Source organism: Mercurialis annua, linkage group LG6, assembly GCF_937616625.2.
Source record: "Mercurialis annua linkage group LG6, ddMerAnnu1.2, whole genome shotgun sequence".
In the NCBI taxonomy this organism is placed as follows: domain Eukaryota; kingdom Viridiplantae; phylum Streptophyta; class Magnoliopsida; order Malpighiales; family Euphorbiaceae; genus Mercurialis; species Mercurialis annua.
The window spans coordinates 35,526,242-35,545,333 of record NC_065575.1 but is presented as its reverse complement, the minus strand read 5'-3'; the positions used below and the strand labels follow the sequence as shown (position 1 = coordinate 35,545,333).

The following is a 19,092-nucleotide window of genomic DNA, read 5'->3' as shown; positions in this document are numbered from 1 at the left end:
CAATCAACTTTAATTATTTATTTTTATATATAAATTTATTCATTATAAAATAATATTACATTATATATGTTAACTGATAATAATTTTATATTTAAATATATATTAACAAATAATAATTTATAATTAAAAAAATTATAAGAGAATATGTTATAATGATATTTTTTATATTTATATAAACATCAACAAATAATCATTCGTAATCCAAAAGAATAATTAACATGAATAATTTCATTTTTAATAATAGATGCTTTACATAAAAATTATTTAAAACTATTGCTGCTGCTGATGGCTTCTCTGCCGCCGTCGACATCGGCTTCATCACTAACACGGGCTCTTCCGTCATCACCCATAAGCTACTTTCAAGATCAATTCAACACAATCGATAAATCCTGATTTATTTCTTTGCCATTATCTCATCCTAATTAATTTTAACTGATTACAGATCTATACATTTTTTTGAGAGAAAAGATGAACTTTATTAATTAAACAAGATCATTAATAGGTTCATTAACCGGGAAAGGAACATTCCCGTCAGAGATACAATCTTTGCTAATGAAAATACCCCATTTCGACAAAGCATGTGCGACTTGGTTATATTGTCACCGGACATGCTTGAAAGAAACATCCTGATCTTTTACAACTGCTAAACAGTCGTCAATCGTCAGTTGGATAGGATCAATGGCACTTGCAGGAAAGCGAATTCTGTTGATCACATTCGCAGCATCTGACTCACAAATCAACCAAAGCTCAGGAAGGTCTGCTGCAATCTGAACGCCGAAAAGAACCGCTTGGGCTTCGGCTGGTTCAACTTTAACAACGCCATGCAACAGCTTGACTCCCCATCTAACTACCTTCCCATGCATATCCCTACAGATAGCACTAGTTGCTGAGAATTGTTTGGTAACTGATATCGTCGCATTAGTATTGAGTTTCAAAAACCCAGGTGGAGGAGGTTCCCAATCCGGAGCAGCAGCGGGTCTGAGAGCTTTAGAAGACCGATCAGAAGCTGAGCTGTTATCAGGAGGAGGAGAAGCACATCGGAAAAGAAGACTAAGAGGATGCCGAGTGTTACCAAATACGAGATTATTGCGATCAAACCATATAACCCATAGACACATAACAAATATATGAATTTCCTCTTCCTTGAAGCAACTGAAAATCTGGGAAAGCCATTCGGTCATCTTATGGCATTGGAAACTATATCAACACGAATGTTTAAAGGAGAAACCAACCACAAACCTCTAACTATCTCGCAATCCTTAAGAGCATGCATTTGTGATTCCGCTACCTCACAACATCTTGGGTAGAGATTCGAAAAATCAGGGACCCATCGAGCGAGGTTAGCGTTGCAAGGGAGAGACTCGTGAAGAATCCGCCACAAGAAGTGGTGAACAGAAACTCGCCAAATCCTCTTCCGAAGACCATCACCAGTAGATGTAGATGATGAAGACGCAGAGTTTCTACTTATTACCTTGAAAGCTTGATAATAACCCCACTTCACCGAATAAAAGTCGTTTCTATTCAGAGACCAAAACAACTTATCTGGCAGTAAGTTTCTGCTAATTGAGATTTTAATTACGTTGGACACATCAGCAGGGGAGAAACAATGCTGAAGCTTCTCGATATCCCAGTCACCATGTGAAGTAAGATAAAAACTCACCTTGCAGCCCTCCTGCACATTAGAAAAGCCCGTCGGCTTCATAAAATTTGATGAGATAATCCAATTGTCCCTAATGGAACTAACAAACTCACCATTGCCAATTCTCCATGCAACTCTTGTGTCAATGTAATACCCCAAAATAATTAATTAGCTAATTGGACCACGTGTCCAATTTTGATTCGCCAGAGTGCCAATATTAGAAGAATTTCTGAAAAGATAAAATAAATAAGTTTCAAGTAGGTCGGTTTTGGGAAATTAGTTATGCGGAAATCAAGGTTATATTTCAATTCTAAAGTTAGAATTGGAATTAAAAGGAAAAATGTCAAGGAAAGCCCAAAATGAAGTTCAGGGACTAAAGTGGTAATTTAGCCACTACGTCTCAAAAATGGAAATTTATAAGTTTTGACGGGAAAATATTAATATTGGAATTCGTATTGTTTATCGGATATAGATAATACGTATAAGTTATGATTAAAGAGTTAATTGATTTAGTTATGGACTAAATCGAACAAAAGAAAAGTTCAAGGTTAATTTGTAACAAATAAAGAAAATAAGGATTGAAGGGATGATTTAGCCAAGTGATATATAATTAAGGAAATATGAATATGTTAGAATCAGAAGAAGAAGAAGAGTGAGGTCCAGAAGCTTCGTTTAATATCGACCGATTTCGTTTCTTCGCCGTTTCGCCGTACGGAGTCCGTTTCGAGCGATTTTCGCGTCAATCTCTTCGAAATTCAAGTCTCTACCTTCCTCAAGCATCAAAACAAGGTAATTTACACGTTTTTACTACGAAAAATGGAGATTTATGGGCTGTTTTGTATAGAAAAGTTACGTTCGAATCGTACGGTTAGGAATCGAGTTGTTTTTGACGTTTTTGAGTTGTAAAATGATAAAATAAGTGTTTAAATTAATTGGGTATGAAGTGGTATGTATTTTGGGAGTTTTGGAGCCCCGGAAATGGCTCAGAGGCGCCGGAAAAACGTCGCACACGTCGGTGCACGACGTGCTGCACTTCAGCACGTCGTGCAGGTGCACGACGTGCACCACAAGGGTGCACGACGTGCACCAAGGGGTGCACGACGTGCACCAAGGGGTGCACGACGTGCACCATGAAGGGCACGACGTGCCCTTCACAAAAATTGAAGGGCACGACGTGCCAAGGTGACACGACGTGCCCTAACTCGACCCGGATCTCCGTGGGACTTCCGGGAGTGAAAAAGGACCTCCGATAGCTTGATTTGAGTGTGAAACTCAGTAAAATGTTTTGAAATAGATATAAAACATTATATAAATGAACATTAACATAATAAATAGTCAAGATAAGTACATCGATTAAGTAAGAATCCGATCAAGAAGTTATCAAAATTGAGAGAAACGAATACGAAACGAAAGGGGTGATAACTTAAATCTATAACCTAGGGTTTTAGGTTTTTAAGGTTCACGTTTATGTATTAAACGTGTATTTGATCTATATGTATCAGACGTGTCAGCAAATGGTGGGGTCAGCCGACGTGGTCTAGCACGGGCATATTATCATATTGACTTCGTTATTGATTGGATAGCGGTCACTGTGAGTTGCACTTTACTTTCGTGTATTATCGATTAATATTATTTTGATATCATATTATAAATTTTAAGGTGTGATAATGTGGTAGTGATTTATATGTTAGATGAGCAAAAAAATATCAGGTTATTTTTGGTTACAATATCATGTTTTTTAAGTAAATTTATAATATAAATACAATTATTAAAGTTGATTGAGATTAGTTTAGTACTAATTTTAAATATATGTAATTTTTATATATTACAAAAATAATAAATTAAAAAATATTGTTTTTTATTTTTTAAAGAATGGAAAGATCTGATTGAACCGGTTTAGAGTTTGAGATATTTTGTAGAGGATAAGTTTAAGGGTTTATTTGTAATTTTTGCCTAACATTTTTATACATGAAAAATAGATGGCAATCCACGTCGGCTACACATAAGCAGCAACACACTTTTTTTTGGGTTTGGACATTTTTGAGACAATATAATATGATTTTGGACATTATCGAGACGTATTAAAGGTTTGGATATAATAGAGATTTTCGCCAAACGTTTTGGCCTCTTTGGATTATTAGGCCATGCTTTTTATATGTATTTAAATAATTTTTGAGATCTGATTTTCTAATGTAAAATAATCAAGCTATAAATATTTATACTTAAATAAAATAAGTTTGAAGTTATGATTAGGGGTGTGCATAGGTCCGTTTTGATCACCGAATTGAACCGGAATCAAATTAACCAAATTTAAAATGTTAGAAATTTCCGTAACCGAACCGAAGCCAAATTATAATGAAACCGAACCAAAATCAAACCAAAATAATATTTCGGTCAAGTCAGTTTTTTTGGTCAACCGAAATAACCATTTTTTTATTAAAATTAATTGATAAAAATAAAAAATAAAATAAAAGATAATAATATCAATACTAATTTATAATTAACGTACAATTTCAGGAGCATTTAGTAATCAAATTATAAAAAATTACAAAATTCTTGATTTTTTTTTCCTAACAAATTACAAAAATAACATCATAAATATATATAATTCATTTATTTTTGTCGGTTCGGTTAATATAGAACTTCCATATCCAAAACTGAACCGAATCGAATTAACCAAACTTTTTAAAAATGAAAATCAAAATCGAACCGAATTAACCAAAAACTGAACCAAATTTAAATTTTTATTTGGTTTGGTCGGTTAATTTGGTTTCGCCCATATACTGCACACTCCTAGTTATGATACAAGTTAGATATATTTTTGATATATAATTTATACGTTTTGTGACTATATAACACATATTTTTTAACTTGAGATATGTTATTGATATTTTTTAGATACATATAAATAATGTGTTTGAGATGTATTTCAATTGTTTATGAGATGTGTTTTTTTTCCGTCAATTGTTATCACTAAATTGTTTTTATCGCTTATAGTAGGTATTTTTTTCATGTTGTTATTTTTGTAAAATATTTATAGTCAATTTTGTTTTTCAATTTTAGCTGGTTAAACTTCATCAACAAAATACATATTAAATTAAATTCAATTTATATGCAAATCAATAATAGAAGATAAATTAAGATTTTTCTTTTGGAATCGTTTTATAATAATCTTTTAAATCTTTTTATTTATTGTTTATTTTTTATTATAAAAAAGTTATCTAGTCTCTCTTTAAGAGGTTTCTTTGTTCTATTTTATGAAGAGTTTGTTACTTTTTTTAATTATGAAGATAAGAATTTATTATTTATAATACGAGAGCAGTTTATAATTTTATTTTAATTTTACTATATGGTCTTATATATATAGCTAAAATATTTATTATTTATAATTTATTATTTATAATATATATATAGCTAAAATATTTTCCTCTACGTCAAGTAAATACGCAAATTATAAATTATTAATATTAATGTAAGATCTCTTTTGTGATAATCTTTTTTGATCGATAATACAAGTCGGTAGAGAAATCATTAGGTAGATTCGATCCACCACATCATCCGTGTACTGAAATAATCACATTATAACACGTCATTAAAATGATGACATTATTGTAATATCACTATTAAAATATATAAAAAAATAACAAATAAAATTACAATAATGTCTTTATTTTAATGACATGTTATAATGTGATTGACTCAGTTCAAGAATTACATGATGAACCGAGTCTAGGTAATTTATTTTCAATTAAAGGAAACAAAAAATATTGTTAATAAACTACTTTTGCTATTCAAATCAAGTATTTTATTTATTTTGACAATTTATATGTTAACAAGTCTTTTAATTTATTGAAAGTCAATAGAAAAGTTAATTACTCTTCTAATTTCATCATAAAATTGCTAAATATACGTTTGTCATTAAAATACAAGATCGATATAATTTTATATATCTAATATCCCGTTGAACATTTTAATGTATAAAACTTGTATGGCTTAATACATTATTTAATCCTTAAACTTTAACACTTTATTTCATGTGACCCCTAAACTAATTTTATATTCCGTTAAACCTCTTAACTATTTTTTTTATTACATTTAACCCCTCAAACTATATTATTTGTTCTATTTAACATCTTAACTAAATGTTTTTCCCACTGAACATCTAAATTAATTTTTTTACCCATTTAACCTCTCACGGAATGTATTATTAAACAAATATATAAATATGTTTTTTATATTTAAAATAAAAAATGATATATTTTATATGTTATTTAAAAATCCATTTAAGGATTAATTACTTTAAAAATCATGAATTTTAGCGTGTTTTACAATTTAAACACAGACTTGAAAGATTCGTAATTGATTTGAAAAGTTTGAAATTGCAAAAAATTAAAAGTTGGTATATTAAAATTTCTAAAATTAGAAATTCGAGTTAAATTTACGAAACACACTAAAATTTATGATTTTTTTAAACAATTAAACATTCATTTAATATTATCAAAATATAATAAATTTATGTATTTTATAAATATCGGTAACAAAAAGAGACAAACTCCTTTTATCATTGTTGAAATGTAAAAAAAATATTTACATGTTTCAGAAGTAATATAATGTAATTATTTGATTAATTTTAAATATTTTTTTATTTATTTCTACCTTTTTCTTTCTAATTTCTACTGTTATCAATAATTTACGAAAATATTATTAATATTTTAAGTAAATATATTTTAAAAAAATTATGCCATCGTACATAAATTAATTTATATGTTTCGAAGTATTCATGCTAGACATAATATGATTAAAAATTAAATAATTGTATTTTTATGGAGGTTAAAATGGATGAAAATTTAAAGTTTAAATGTGCGATAAGTAAAAAGAATAATTAAAGAGTTAAATAAAAAAAATAGTTTAAGGGGTTAAATAGAATAAAAAAGTAGTTATGATGTTCAATATAATACGAAATTAGTTTGGAGGTCGTAGGAAACAAAGTGATAAAGTTTAGTGGTTAAATAATATATTAAGCCATAAAACTTTCGAGATGTTAGTAGGCATAAACATCTTTCTATGATGCAATTGATTGGAAAAACAATTCATTATAAATTAATATTTATTTTTAGACAAAATGCTTCTCTATATCTATATATTTGATCATTTTATCAAATTTATTTCTAAAATATAATCTGGACATTATGTTCCGACGATTTTGTAAATTGAGACATATATATTTAATGCTTAATTAATACTTATTTACGGATACAATATGCTCATTTAAACCCAAATAACTCTTTTCAAATTGAAATTGAAGATTAATGGTGTCAAATAATTATTTATGGAATCGAAAATTTTATAAAAATAAAATTATAAAAATACGTCCAAACTGAGGGTTGGATATGTTTATCCAAATTCACAAAATAGATGGATCATAATGTCCTAATCCCACTTTTGAGATATATTAGACAAAATGATCAAAATTGTGGTTGTAAAAGAATAATTTTGTCTTAATCGTCTAAAAAAATTCAATATTTTATAGGTGGAATAAACTCTAACCAATGCTTTTAAAATTGTATGTGTTAAAATTTTAACCAACTGTCCAATTGAAAAACCTAATCATCCAAAAACAAAAGTCAAATATTTTTAACTATTTTTTTCAATTCTAATCAAAATTTTAATTTCGACCAACGAGGTATAAATCAAACAGTACAAGTGTTGGACAATATTCGATCAAGATCGTGGATTTTATTCATCACACAAGCGATTCTCCTCCTTAATCATAAAAAGCTATTTAATTTCGTCGACTGTATCCTAATTCTGATACGTACCATTTAATTTTTAAAAGATTAGGTATCATTAGGATACAAAATATTTAATTTTTTTTTATGAATACACCATTAAATTTAACGGTTATAGTTGAAAGTTAAATATGCAAAATATATGTTAAAATTGACGCTTTTAAAAGATATGGTTAGAATTAACCGCAATAGAAAAAATTTACCTTCTCATTTATGGTTTATATAAAAGTGCGGATGAGGATGGAGGATAATCATATTTATATAAATATTGTTGAAGTGGAAATTCCACATTATTTGTGTGTGTGAATGAACTTGTGTTTATATATTAGTTGGGCACCTCCACTTAACATCAATTGAATTTAAGATGAAATCTAACAAATATCACTTTTATAAAATCTCGATTTAAAATGCTAATTAAGATAAATAAAAAAAGGAAATATTAGAGCTCTTAACAATCATTATTTTTCATTATATAGTGATGGAAATCGAATCTAAAATAAGTACAATAAACCGAGTCGTACAGAATCCGCTCGTCAGATCAAATCCAAGTACTCGCCCAAAGCGAATGCCAAAGCTAACGGCGTCTGAGGCCTAAAAATCTCGCCGTGACCAATCACTATTCAAGAGAATTCATCCAAATCATATTCAAAGCGTGTCGCTAGAGGACTTGATCACTCGGAAACAGAATAAAGATTCTAGAAGACAGATCTGCTCCTCCAACGAGCTGCTCCTCCGTTTTTCGGTTTTTTTTATAAATTAGCGCACAACATTTTAATATTTTAAATTAGTTTGATTGATTTAATCGAGTTTTGTATACGAAAAACGGGAGAGGCGGTTAGAAAATAGTGGGACGGTTGAAAAACGGGGGAGCTGACCGAAAAATGGTGTCAGAGGTGGAGTGGTCGGAAATAATTGAAACTCGTTTGTCTTTTTCGTGACGAACACGATATGGGTTCGTCTCAAAAAAGACGAACGAGTTTTAATTATTTTAAGTAAATAAAAAATTAGTTTATATTTAACAATTAATTATAATTATATTTAAAATATTTTTTAAAATTTTTAAAAAATTTAAGTTGAAATGATTTAAAGTTTATGGGTGTAATTGTTTTTTTTTAAATTTAATAATTTAAATGCACTTTTAACCTACTAATTGTCTTGGTGGCACATTATGTGATACGCCATATTAGCGCCACATAAGTATAAACATGTGCCAATTGAGGGTTGAACAAAATTAAAATAAAATTTTACGTTTTAAAAGAAATTGACAAAAATTAAAAAAATTAAACTTTTATAAAACTTTTTTTAAATATTTGGTTTTTTTAAGTTATTTGGCAGAAAAAAAAAAATTAAAGCTCGATAGTTTTTGTAGCTTATTAGCCAAATTAACGTGATCATTAAGAGGCCCCCGTTTAGTTGGTTTTGCTGAGTAGACTTGCCCAAATCAGATCAGATATAGCGTGAACATCGCTTTCTAAGCGGAGCACAAAACGACGCCGTACCTCCATTCCCGTGATCATTTTTAGGACAACTTTATTCGTATGAACCTCCCAAACGGCGAAACATCCAGAAACATCAAATTCGTTCCAATTTAGTAACCACCACCGCACCCATCATCGGAAAATCAATCTCCAATCTTCATCACCGTCACCGGAAAACCCCGATTAAATTGATCAGAAAGGAGATAAAAAATAAGCTGATTGATAAGAAGAGAGAATACAAGGAAGAGATGGCGAGTCTGTACGTAAAGGCGGTGCAACCCACGGATCTGAATCGGAACACAGAGTGGTTCATGTATCCAGGTGTATGGACCACTTATATTCTCATTTTGTTCTTCTCATGGCTCCTCGTTCTCTCTATCTTCGGCTGCTCTCCTGGCATGGCTTGGACCGTCGTTAATCTCGGCCATTTTCTTGTACTTCCCTATTCCTATTCATTTAGGGTTTTGATTTTATTTAATTTGATTAATTCTTGACAATTGATATTAATTGCATTAGGCTTAATGAATTGGTGTTAGTAGCTCATCCGGTTGATAATGGAGTGAGTTGCCGAATCTTTATAGGCGTAAGCTTCAGCAGAATTTGTGCTGTTTAATAGGGCGTTAGAGATCCTTTTTTTTTTTACTGTAAATAACTCAGCAGCAGTTTATCATTTCCCGAATACTATGATCAATTGCTTTTGTGTTCGTTTATATGCTTAACGGAGGTGGTTTATGGTTAATGAACCACGATTGAGTTGAATGCTTGACCTTGTAGGTAACTTATCATTTCTTCCACTGGAAGAAAGGAACGCCCTTTGCGGATGATCAAGGGATCTATAATAGGCTAACTTGGTGGGAGCAGATGGACAATGGAAAGCAGCTTACGCGCAACAGAAAGTTCTTAACCGTTGTTCCTGTAGTGTTGTAAGTTTCAAGTTCTAAGCTCCTATCCATTTTGCAAGCTTTTTGTTGAATTGCTTTTCTATTTCATTCTTGGTGTTTAATCGTGCACATGTCAAATGGCTTATTGCATTATTTAATGAAAATCATTGTTAAGCCAGCTCTGGATTAATTAGGAATGTCATTGTTATTTGAATCATGTATTCCAACTGTTGTTCTGTTCATATGCACGAGCACTCGAGCAGTCCTTTAACTTAATAGCATATACATGATCTGGCTTTCTCATTTCAAGGTTTGAACTCTACGTGCCTTCTTGTTGGAATTGCGTCAGAAACATCGGTGTTGAATTGCAATTGCTTGAGAAGACGGCATTATTGTGTAAATATATATGCAATATCATGATTCTTACGAATTTAGATGCCAGAATTCTTGTTGAGTTAAATTGCTGTTGAGGAGGATAGTGCATTGTATGGGTTAGCTTTAAAGATGGAATCCTTTTGCAGTCTGCATTTTGGATCTTGAGGATCACCAGGTGTCAAATTGTGTTTGAACTAGACTAACACAATCTGATCAATCAGCATTTATGCAAGTCGTTTAGTGTGTTCTCTTCTGACCTAAATTTCCCTGACATAACTTCCGTTCCATTGGCTTGCTGAAACTTTGTGCTTGAGTTGCTACCTGCTATTGAGACTTGCTAGTAATTTCAAACAATAGTTATAGATTTGGTGTGGCTGACCTAAATATTCCTCGTATAATTCCCTCTACATTGTCGTATTCTAACTTGGTGCTCGAGTTGCAACATTTGCTGGACGCTTCAATTTCGGGTATTAAACTTGGAAGAGCACTGAAACTATGCGAAAGTTTAAAAATTGGTACTGAACTATTTTTCGTTACAAAAGGACTCCCGGCCATTTTTTGTCCAATCAGTAGGGGACACGTGGCTGAAAGCCCTCCTTTTGTAAAGTTTCGCTAAGTTGAGTATCCATAAAATAGTTCAGTACCCATTTTGCAGTTTTCGTATTGTTTAGTACCCTCCCAAGTTTAATACCCCTTCAATTTGTCACCGTCCTTCTGCAGTATGATGTTTTCACTTGGTATTATGCAAGTTTCAGTTCAAGGCTTGTTTCTACTTGACTGCTTACTGATTATCATTACTTGATTCGTGTTTAAATCGGCACCTGCTCGGTGAGATCTATTAAGCCCAGCGTGTGCATTGGTCCTGTATATTACTGTAATTAATGTTGAAATTGTTGCATATCTTTGTTTACTGCCAGGTACCTGATAGCGTCGCACACAACTGACTATGAACATCCAATGCTCTTCCTCAACACTATTGCAGTGATGGTGCTTGTTATTGCCAAGTTTCCAAATATGCACAAGGTTCGGATCTTTGGAATCAATGCAGACAGCTGAGTTGGGCTTGCGGTGAAATAAATGTTTTACTCGGACAAAAATCCATACGAAACCATCCCCGCTCTGCTCACTTAAAGGTTATATCTCCTGTATAGAAATCAGAAACTAGTTATGTAATGTTTTTGTGGTGCCTACTTTTACAAGTTGTCTCTATTTGAAGATGATGATGAAAGAAGTGAGCTATATTTTGTACAGTAGAGAGATGTTTTTATGTAATTTTGGTTGGCCTTTTTATAGATTTTTAAAGCACTATCATTGTCACGCCTGCATTCTTATTCTTTTCCATGGTACAGTTGACCTGAATTAGCGGCGTCGTTTCAAAACTACTCTGTTTTGTTTTTTGTTTTTGTTTTTTCACCTACAAAATTGACGCTGTATTATTGTCCATTTTTTTAAATATGTGAAAGAGGCACTGGTTGTTCGACACTATTCAACATGTGTAGGTATATTATTATATATTGAATTGTTTAAAGAGGTAGTAATGTCTTAAGTACATTGTAAGGGTTAAAATATGTGTAGTTCTTAGTACCGTTTTAAGAAGAAGAGGAACCTTAGACTGCGAACACCATTTCAATTCTTTTTAAAAACTGAAAAGCGGTTCATCCGGGTTGAATCTGTAAAACTCATCTGAAACGGTAGAACCTCAAAAACCTATATATAACTTCTTTTAATATATACTTTTTGTATATTTTAGAAAGTTATCAATACATGTGTTTTTATTTAAATGGTTTAACCACTAATTGAATAAATTTGACCAGGAATCGATGGTCATAACTGTTTTATCACTAGTTCGAAACACAGGTAGGTAGATGTAAGTGGTAGTTGGAAATCTTTATCATAAGTTCGGACAAGGTTAATTACTGTAAGACTAAAAATAGAATTTCTGATTGAAATGAATGAATGAATTATGGAGGTTCACGTAAATAAGAAAAGAGGAAAAATATAAAACCCGCCCAAAATCAGGTTGATGAGATGTAAAAAAAGATGGCAATAAAATAAAGAGCAAATTACTTAAAGGCTCCTGAGATATACCGTAATTAACAGTTTGATACTCCTTGTTTCAAAAGTCTACTTAATTGTCCCTCAGTTGTAATTCTGTTTACTGCGAAATCCTTCTGTTAATTTTAGCGACCAAATCGTTTGACGGATTGAAACTCAGGTACTAAATCGTTTAAAAGTGAGGGATCAAATTGTTTAATAAATTTAAAAACGCGGCACCAAATCGTTACTAAAATTAAAAGTGAGAGATCAAATCGTTCACAAAATTAAAAGTAGGGTATCAAATCATTTGAAAATAAATGTAGAAATTAACGGAGGGACATAATAGTTAATAGAATTAAAACTGAGAGACCAATAAGTAAATTTTTGAATAAAAAAATACCAAACCGTTAATCATGGTATATTTCGAAAATTTTAGCATAATTTGCCTAAAAATAAAATAAGAAGTGATAATGAAAAATTGATAGCACGCTTGCTCATAGGAATGTTGTGTGGGACCTCCAGAAAGACCAAAAATAAGGTATGTTTGTCAGAAAAGTCATCATCTAAAATTAAGATAAAGAGACGCGGTTAATTGAATTCACATGACGTTAGGGATTATTTAGTGTAGTGGGGTGACTATTATTTCTTTAGGTGAGCTTTTAGTTGGGGCAGGTAATTCATCCTCATAACTAAATCATCCCTTTTTTCTTGAAGCTCATTAATTAACTCACTTGAATTTTTAAAAAAGTGCCTTGAATTTAAAGTTTTTGTTTTAGATGAAAATCAAGGTAAGTTGTTTCATTTCTTTCTCATATTATATACTCTCTTTTAAAATGAGACACATCTCACTCAATTTTTTTATTTTTATTTATGCCGAACTTTCTATTTTATTCTTTATTCTTTTCTTACATTAATGAATGCAATTCTAAACACAATTTAATAGAGAATAAATTTTATTAATGTTTTTTTAATTTATGTATAAAATAAATATGTCACTTCTTAAATGGGATAGATAAAATAATATATAAAGGTAATTATTTCGCTTGACTGAACCAAATTAACTGATTTGATATATTTATTTTGGTTTAGTTTAATAGAAATTTTGGTTAATTAATTTGAATTGTCAAACGAAATAATTTGGGTCGATTATGGTTAAAATATTTAAATATTTGGTTAGCAAACTAAGAACTATCTTCTATTTGTATAGTAATATAATTTAATTCACTTTTTTTTGTTCCTTTTTATCGTACCACCTGATGTGGCATTAAAAATATGGACTGATTTAACTTTATTTTAACTATATATTTTTAAAAAAGAATTAGATAAATAAAAAAGATAACACGTAAGGAGAAAAATAGAAAGTGGTAAAAAAGTGGATCATAAACCATTTTCTATTTATATTTAGCTAAAATGTATTTTTTTTATATTGACAATTTTAATCTTTTTGTTAGTTAGGATATTCTAGTTCAACAATTTTGCAAATTAGAACAAATATGTTAAATTTTTAATTTAAATATATTTTCGGCACCCATTTTCATTTTAAACTCAAATAACCCTTCTTAAACTGAAATTGAAGATTAATTGAGTAAAATAATCTTTTACAAAAGTAAATCACAAAAATAAATATAATTTGAGGTTTGGATATATTTATTCTAATTCTAAATGAGACTGTTCAAATTATATTTTAGAAATATATTTGACAAAATGACCAAAATTATGAATCTGAAAAATCATTTTGCCTGGTGTTTATTATTATTATAGTTTTATCAAATTAAATGAATTAATCGATTAATTTGGTCGGTCAATTTTGCAATTTTTAAATTTTAGTTGATATGATTAAATCGGTTTTGATTAAAATTGATAATTCGATTGTTTTAGTTAAATGATAAAAAGCTAATTAATGTAATTTTGGCTAAATTGGCCGGTTCTCAATTGAAACAACGGTTTGCTCAATATATATATATATATATATACTTTGAGTATAAGTAAAGAAGTATGAAATAAACACATAGTAGAATTAGATTTATTAAAAATAAATTTAAGACCAGAATTTTATTTCCTGTAAATAATTTATCCGATTAGAGTGACGATTAGCTTAAATGTAGAAAATTTAAAATTATTGCTCCATTAATAGAATACATCCAATCCACCTCATAGTTAAACTACCCAATGCACCTCATAGTTCAACTAAAAAAAAATAGAATTGTTCTGAAAAAGTTGGAATCCAATTAATAATGATCAAATCTCAGTTTCACCCCATACACATACACATACGTACAATCGAGACAACTCAGGAATTCAAACCAAATACAAAAGAGACTGCAGGCCAGGTAGTAAGCCGTAATACAAGAATTTATGAGTACAAAAGGCCGTAATCTCTCAATCAAATTCTGCATAGTATGTGTCTGTAAAACAAATTAAATCCAAACCAAAAAGACCCTTAAATTTTTATACAACTCCCCAAAAACAGTAAACAGAAGAATCCCTATCTCTGTTAGTCCTCCACAACTTTCAACAAGAACAAGAAAAATGAAAGAAAATAGAGAAATAAGTGGCTTAATTTCTTTACCATGATCCTCCACTTCCACCGAACATTCCATTCCAAAATCCATTACCACTCTTATTTTGATCAACTGCATGATCATCAGGGTTCGTGCTCGAAAACTGTTTCACTTCTCCTAGAGGAAACAAAATCTTTCCACCATTCTCTTCAACCCCATTATATCGGTTTCCATCTCCGAGCTCTTCAACTCCAAAGTTAAGAGTTGGCTTGAATTCTTGCATGGGATATCCTGAAGAAGAATACAGCGTGTTCGAATCGGGTATCGGAGTCGGTATGAAAGAATGCAAACCCCTCGAAGCAATCCCACTTCTCAGCAGTTCCAGTGCTGAATTATAATTTGATGAGCAAGAAGATGAGTTATCAAGCTGTGTGCTGTTGCTGATTTCAGTTTTTGGTGCTTGATCAAGAAAATAAGATATACCTTGACTGTCCTGTATGGGGAATGCCAGATTGAGATCTTGACCTTGATGAATCTTAGGGTTTTGAGACGAAAACTGCGAAATGCTCGGCGGGTTTAGATCAGGAAGCTTTGATGATGTTGAAGATGATGACATTGAAGATCTCTTGTTCTTTCTTGAACCTCCTCCGACAGGAACACTTCTAAGGGAACCACCTTCTGTCCAATACCTTCGGCAAGTCTTGCAAAAGTATCTCGGTTGAGTTAAACTGTAGTTGTTGTAGTAACAAAATTTGGTGTTGGTTGAATTGCATCTTGGACAGTTTAATTGTTCTTGTGGCCTTGCTTTTCTCTCCATTATTGGCCTTGAACATGCATTAGATGATATTTCTTCCATAGATTTTCCCACTTTCATATCCTGCAAACCCTAAATTAACGAAATCCATGAAAAAAAAATTAAATCCTAAGATTTAAAAAGCTGCATGAAATTAACAACACAGCAAGAAGCAGATCAAACAAACAAAAACCAAGCTTTCTGAAAGCTCTATAACTGATTAGAACAAACTAATCTAGGAATTTAAGAACAAAAAATCTAGATTTCGGTAAATATCATTTCCTGAATACGAAAATCGGATATAAACACTCTTGGCAAAACAAACTGCTTTGTTGATGCTAGAGATAATCAAAGTATTGATATCTAAAGCTTCGTTTCCGAAAATTCTTCTATTACGAGCTTTCCAAATTTTCCACATACGAAAAAAAGGAAAAGGGAAAGAAATCGAAAAGAACTCGAAAGAACAAACGATAATAACAAATTACGCCTTTTCCTATCACTTTATTACAAGAAAAAAGCCAAGAAAAAGAAAAAGTTCATGTTTCAAGAACGAAACAATTCAAACAGAAGGTGGGGGAATTATACTTTTCACATGAAACAAACTGAAAAAGTGAAACAAAAAGCCACTAAAAGCAAACCCTTAAAACTAATTAACTAGTTTTAAGAGAACATGATCCAAAGTTATGTTAATCAACTCTTTAATAAAGCTACTCTTGACAAAATAATAGAAAAAATGAACTAAATATTCAAAGAAAAAGAAAAAAATAGGCACCTGTGGCCATGAAGCAGCATCCATTAACTCAGAAAAAGATAGAGATGGAAGAAAATTTGAGGTTCTTTTCTTTGTCTGCAGCTGCTCTTTAGTGCAAGAAAGAATGTTTTAGATAGTTTGTGCGCTGGCTTTATGCTGATGGATCACTTTATGAAGATGATCAAATTTTATTTAAAGAAGAAAAAAACATTATTATAGATGTGTTTGTTTTGACTATAGAAATGTAAATAATAATACATCAACTTTAGTGCGATATAAATTCCATATTTCATAGTGGATATTAGTTTATTGATTGTGGGTGGAATTATGAGTATATGTGTTGTGGGTTTCTACTTTTTGACTCTATAATGGACAAGTCTTTGATTCTTCTTCTTCTCCTGTCACCTGTTTTTAGTGTTTTCTTTAGGACCACTCATCCAACTAAAGAAATTTAGGGTTTTGTTTATGATCATAAATATGAGATTTTATTAGTAAAACTTCTTTCGATGCAATTTTGTCAAAAGATCCTTTCTCATTAGATGGCCACTTTTTCATGCTTTCGGAGGCAACTTCCTATTCCTCACTAGTTAAACATCAATTTCTCAACTTCTCTCTAACCCCAAGACGCATGTGTTGGTGAGACGCTATTCTGACTTAAGCGAGGTCGTAGATTTGAATCGTATGTATTCATGTATGTAATAGTTTAAAACTTGAAGTCAGAGTTTTCCTACCCGCAAGAAACCTACCCTGCTCGAATGGGGATTAGTCCGAATATGTAAGGTTTAAAGGTGTCGTTTCATAGTTAAAATCCGTTCATGACACCTTATAAAATTATGGTTAAAGCCGGTGTTCATCCTGAGCCACGATCGAACTTTCCATGAGATTTTTAATTGCATTACGTATAGCTTCCTTGTTCGTAAACAAAACTGATTCAAAATTATCTTTCATTTCAGGGCGTATGAAAAAGGGTGTATAAATAAGTCGTTTTTAAAATTTATTGAGTAAATTTCAATAAATTTATCATGAGGTGCTTATGTATATGTACTTCGACATAAGTATTAAAGACAAAATCGAAACATTTTCCTTTCTTTTTAATGCAAAATATTTTTTAAAAAAATTGATTCTATATTTTAATTTTTTTGAGTTATGTCCAAATATTAAAAAAAAGTTAATTCAATTTAAATAAAATTTAATTTAATATCTTAAATTATTTTTATGATAAATTAATATCCAGAAATCATAATCTTTTTGATATTATAAAAATTCATTAAACAAAATGATAATAATAAAAAACTTTGATACAGATTATTGATAAACTTTAAAACATTTATGAAATTTTCTATTATTGTGTCTAGTTTATCAAAAAAATAAGGCAAAATGTCCAAAAAAGGACAAATCTTTTATAAAAGTTTCACAAAAATTTAAACTTTTTAATTTTATCCAATTTGTCCTGAAACGCATGATTTCATTTCAATTTTGTCCAATTATGTAATTTTGCTCATGTGTCGCCTACATGGCGCTGATGTGGCAATGCCACACATCAACGCCACATAAGTAAAATTGTGTAGTTGGACAAAATTGAAAAGAAATCATGCATTTCAGGACAAATTGGATAAAATTGAAAGATTTGGACTTTTCAGAAATTTTTATGAAAGATATGGTCTTTTTTGGTTATTTGTCCTAAATTTAACGTAATATATCAATTGATATTTTATTTTTATTAATTAAAATGTTTATTTTCGTTTGCTAATTGGATATAACTGACATTGATGGCAAATTATTATATTAATTTTTTTATTGAAATTTTATTTATCATTTTGTCTATGGTTTTGGGTGTATTAATTTGTTTTGCCTGATTATAATTGTTATATTATACTTTATTTAAAAATTTAATTGAAACTATAGCAGTGTAAATTATTACCTGTGATAAAATCTGCAAAGTTGGAGTGTGGTGAAGTGGAGAATTTTTTTTATGAACAGTCTTATGTGATCTATTTGTTTTGCACTTAAAGGGTTTAAGGTCTTGAATGTTTTTTTGTAATTGTTAAAGGACTTATCTGCATATTTTACCAAACAAACAATCAAAATGGCTAAAGTTGATGGATGGGGGCAAGAGACAGGAGCCGACAAAAGGAAAAGTAAGGCGAGGCCCAAAATAATGCGCGGTAGGATAGATGAGAAATTCTAATGTTGGATCTCTTTTTCCTGATGCTGACAGCTCCCATTTCAAATTAATTCCTTCAAATAATTACCCCGATCAATAATATTTATAGCATTTAATTATTTTATATAAACTAAAAAACTAATAAATATATATTTATTTATATAATTTTACTAAATTATCCATATTAATTATCATTAATTTTATATTTGATTAGTTTTTCTAACTTTACTAAATTATTTATTATTAAAAATAAATTTAAAAAAAATAGCAATTAATATTTTTCTAAAATTCTAATATGATAAATATTATGAAAAAAAAATCTCAAATGCGATATATTATAGATCAGAGGGAGTGCAACGTAAATACATTCTAAGTTATTTGAAATATACATTTTTCATTTATCACCTCCTTAAAAATTAAATGAAAGTAATCCAATTTTTATTTTTTAAATTAAATATTAGAAAAAAATTATAATCATATATCGTTTAGTTAATATTTATAATTTTTACATCGACTATGTAAAAATAATTTACATAATATTAAAGATCAAAATCAAACTATAATCTAATTGAGAGATTAATTTTGAGATTGATCTTTGAATATGTAAACATTATTATTTTAATGTTGGTATATAAATTATGCACACTGTATTTTTTCTATTTCAATCAAGATAAAAACTTCATA

General features: G+C 30.2%; 3 protein-coding genes across 4 annotated transcripts; 1 reads left to right on the top strand and 2 right to left on the bottom strand.

Moving 5' to 3' along the window:
* Nucleotides 1-1,177: 1,177 nt before the first annotated feature.
* Nucleotides 1,178-7,639, bottom strand: LOC126687802 (uncharacterized). The gene is made up of 2 exons (XM_050382357.1): nucleotides 7,632-7,639; nucleotides 1,178-1,775 (listed from the first exon to the last, which is right to left on the bottom strand). Exons 1-2 carry the CDS (start codon nucleotides 7,637-7,639, stop codon nucleotides 1,178-1,180), a joined length of 606 nt encoding a protein of 201 aa, XP_050238314.1.
* A 1,287-nt stretch (nucleotides 7,640-8,926) lies between these two features.
* Nucleotides 8,927-11,479, top strand: LOC126653975 (uncharacterized). Its single transcript, XM_050347981.2, has 3 exons — nucleotides 8,927-9,340; nucleotides 9,681-9,829; nucleotides 11,080-11,479. Exons 1-3 carry the CDS (start codon nucleotides 9,155-9,157, stop codon nucleotides 11,216-11,218), a joined length of 474 nt encoding a protein of 157 aa, XP_050203938.1. The 5' UTR covers nucleotides 8,927-9,154; the 3' UTR covers nucleotides 11,219-11,479.
* A 2,923-nt stretch (nucleotides 11,480-14,402) lies between these two features.
* On the bottom strand, nucleotides 14,403-16,457 carry LOC126654141 (dof zinc finger protein DOF2.5). Of its 2 annotated transcripts, none has more exons than XM_050348210.2 (2): nucleotides 16,266-16,457; nucleotides 14,403-15,577 (listed from the first exon to the last, which is right to left on the bottom strand). In XM_050348210.2, exons 1-2 carry the CDS (start codon nucleotides 16,287-16,289, stop codon nucleotides 14,765-14,767), a joined length of 837 nt encoding a protein of 278 aa, XP_050204167.1. In that variant the 5' UTR covers nucleotides 16,290-16,457; the 3' UTR covers nucleotides 14,403-14,764. The 2 variants fall into 2 exon arrangements, with proteins under 2 accessions (XP_050204167.1, XP_050204166.1); XM_050348209.2 differs by having other exon boundaries at nucleotides 14,403-15,586; nucleotides 16,266-16,451.
* Between the last annotated feature and the right edge of the window lie 2,635 nt (nucleotides 16,458-19,092).

Coding starts and splice junctions, on each gene's coding strand:
- LOC126653975 (XM_050347981.2), top strand. CDS start 9,155: ATGGCGAGTCTGTACGTAAAGGCGGTGCAACCCACGGATCTGAATCGG. Junction 9,341..9,680: donor TTAATCTCGGCCATTTTCTT/GTACTTCCCTAT, acceptor TTGACCTTGTAG/GTAACTTATCATTTCTTCCA. Junction 9,830..11,079: donor ACCGTTGTTCCTGTAGTGTT/GTAAGTTTCAAG, acceptor GTTTACTGCCAG/GTACCTGATAGCGTCGCACA.
- LOC126654141 (XM_050348209.2), bottom strand. CDS start 16,289: ATGGATGCTGCTTCATGGCCACAG. Junction 15,587..16,265: donor ATGCTGCTTCATGGCCACAG/GTGCCTATTTTT, acceptor TCGTTAATTTAG/GGTTTGCAGGATATGAAAGT.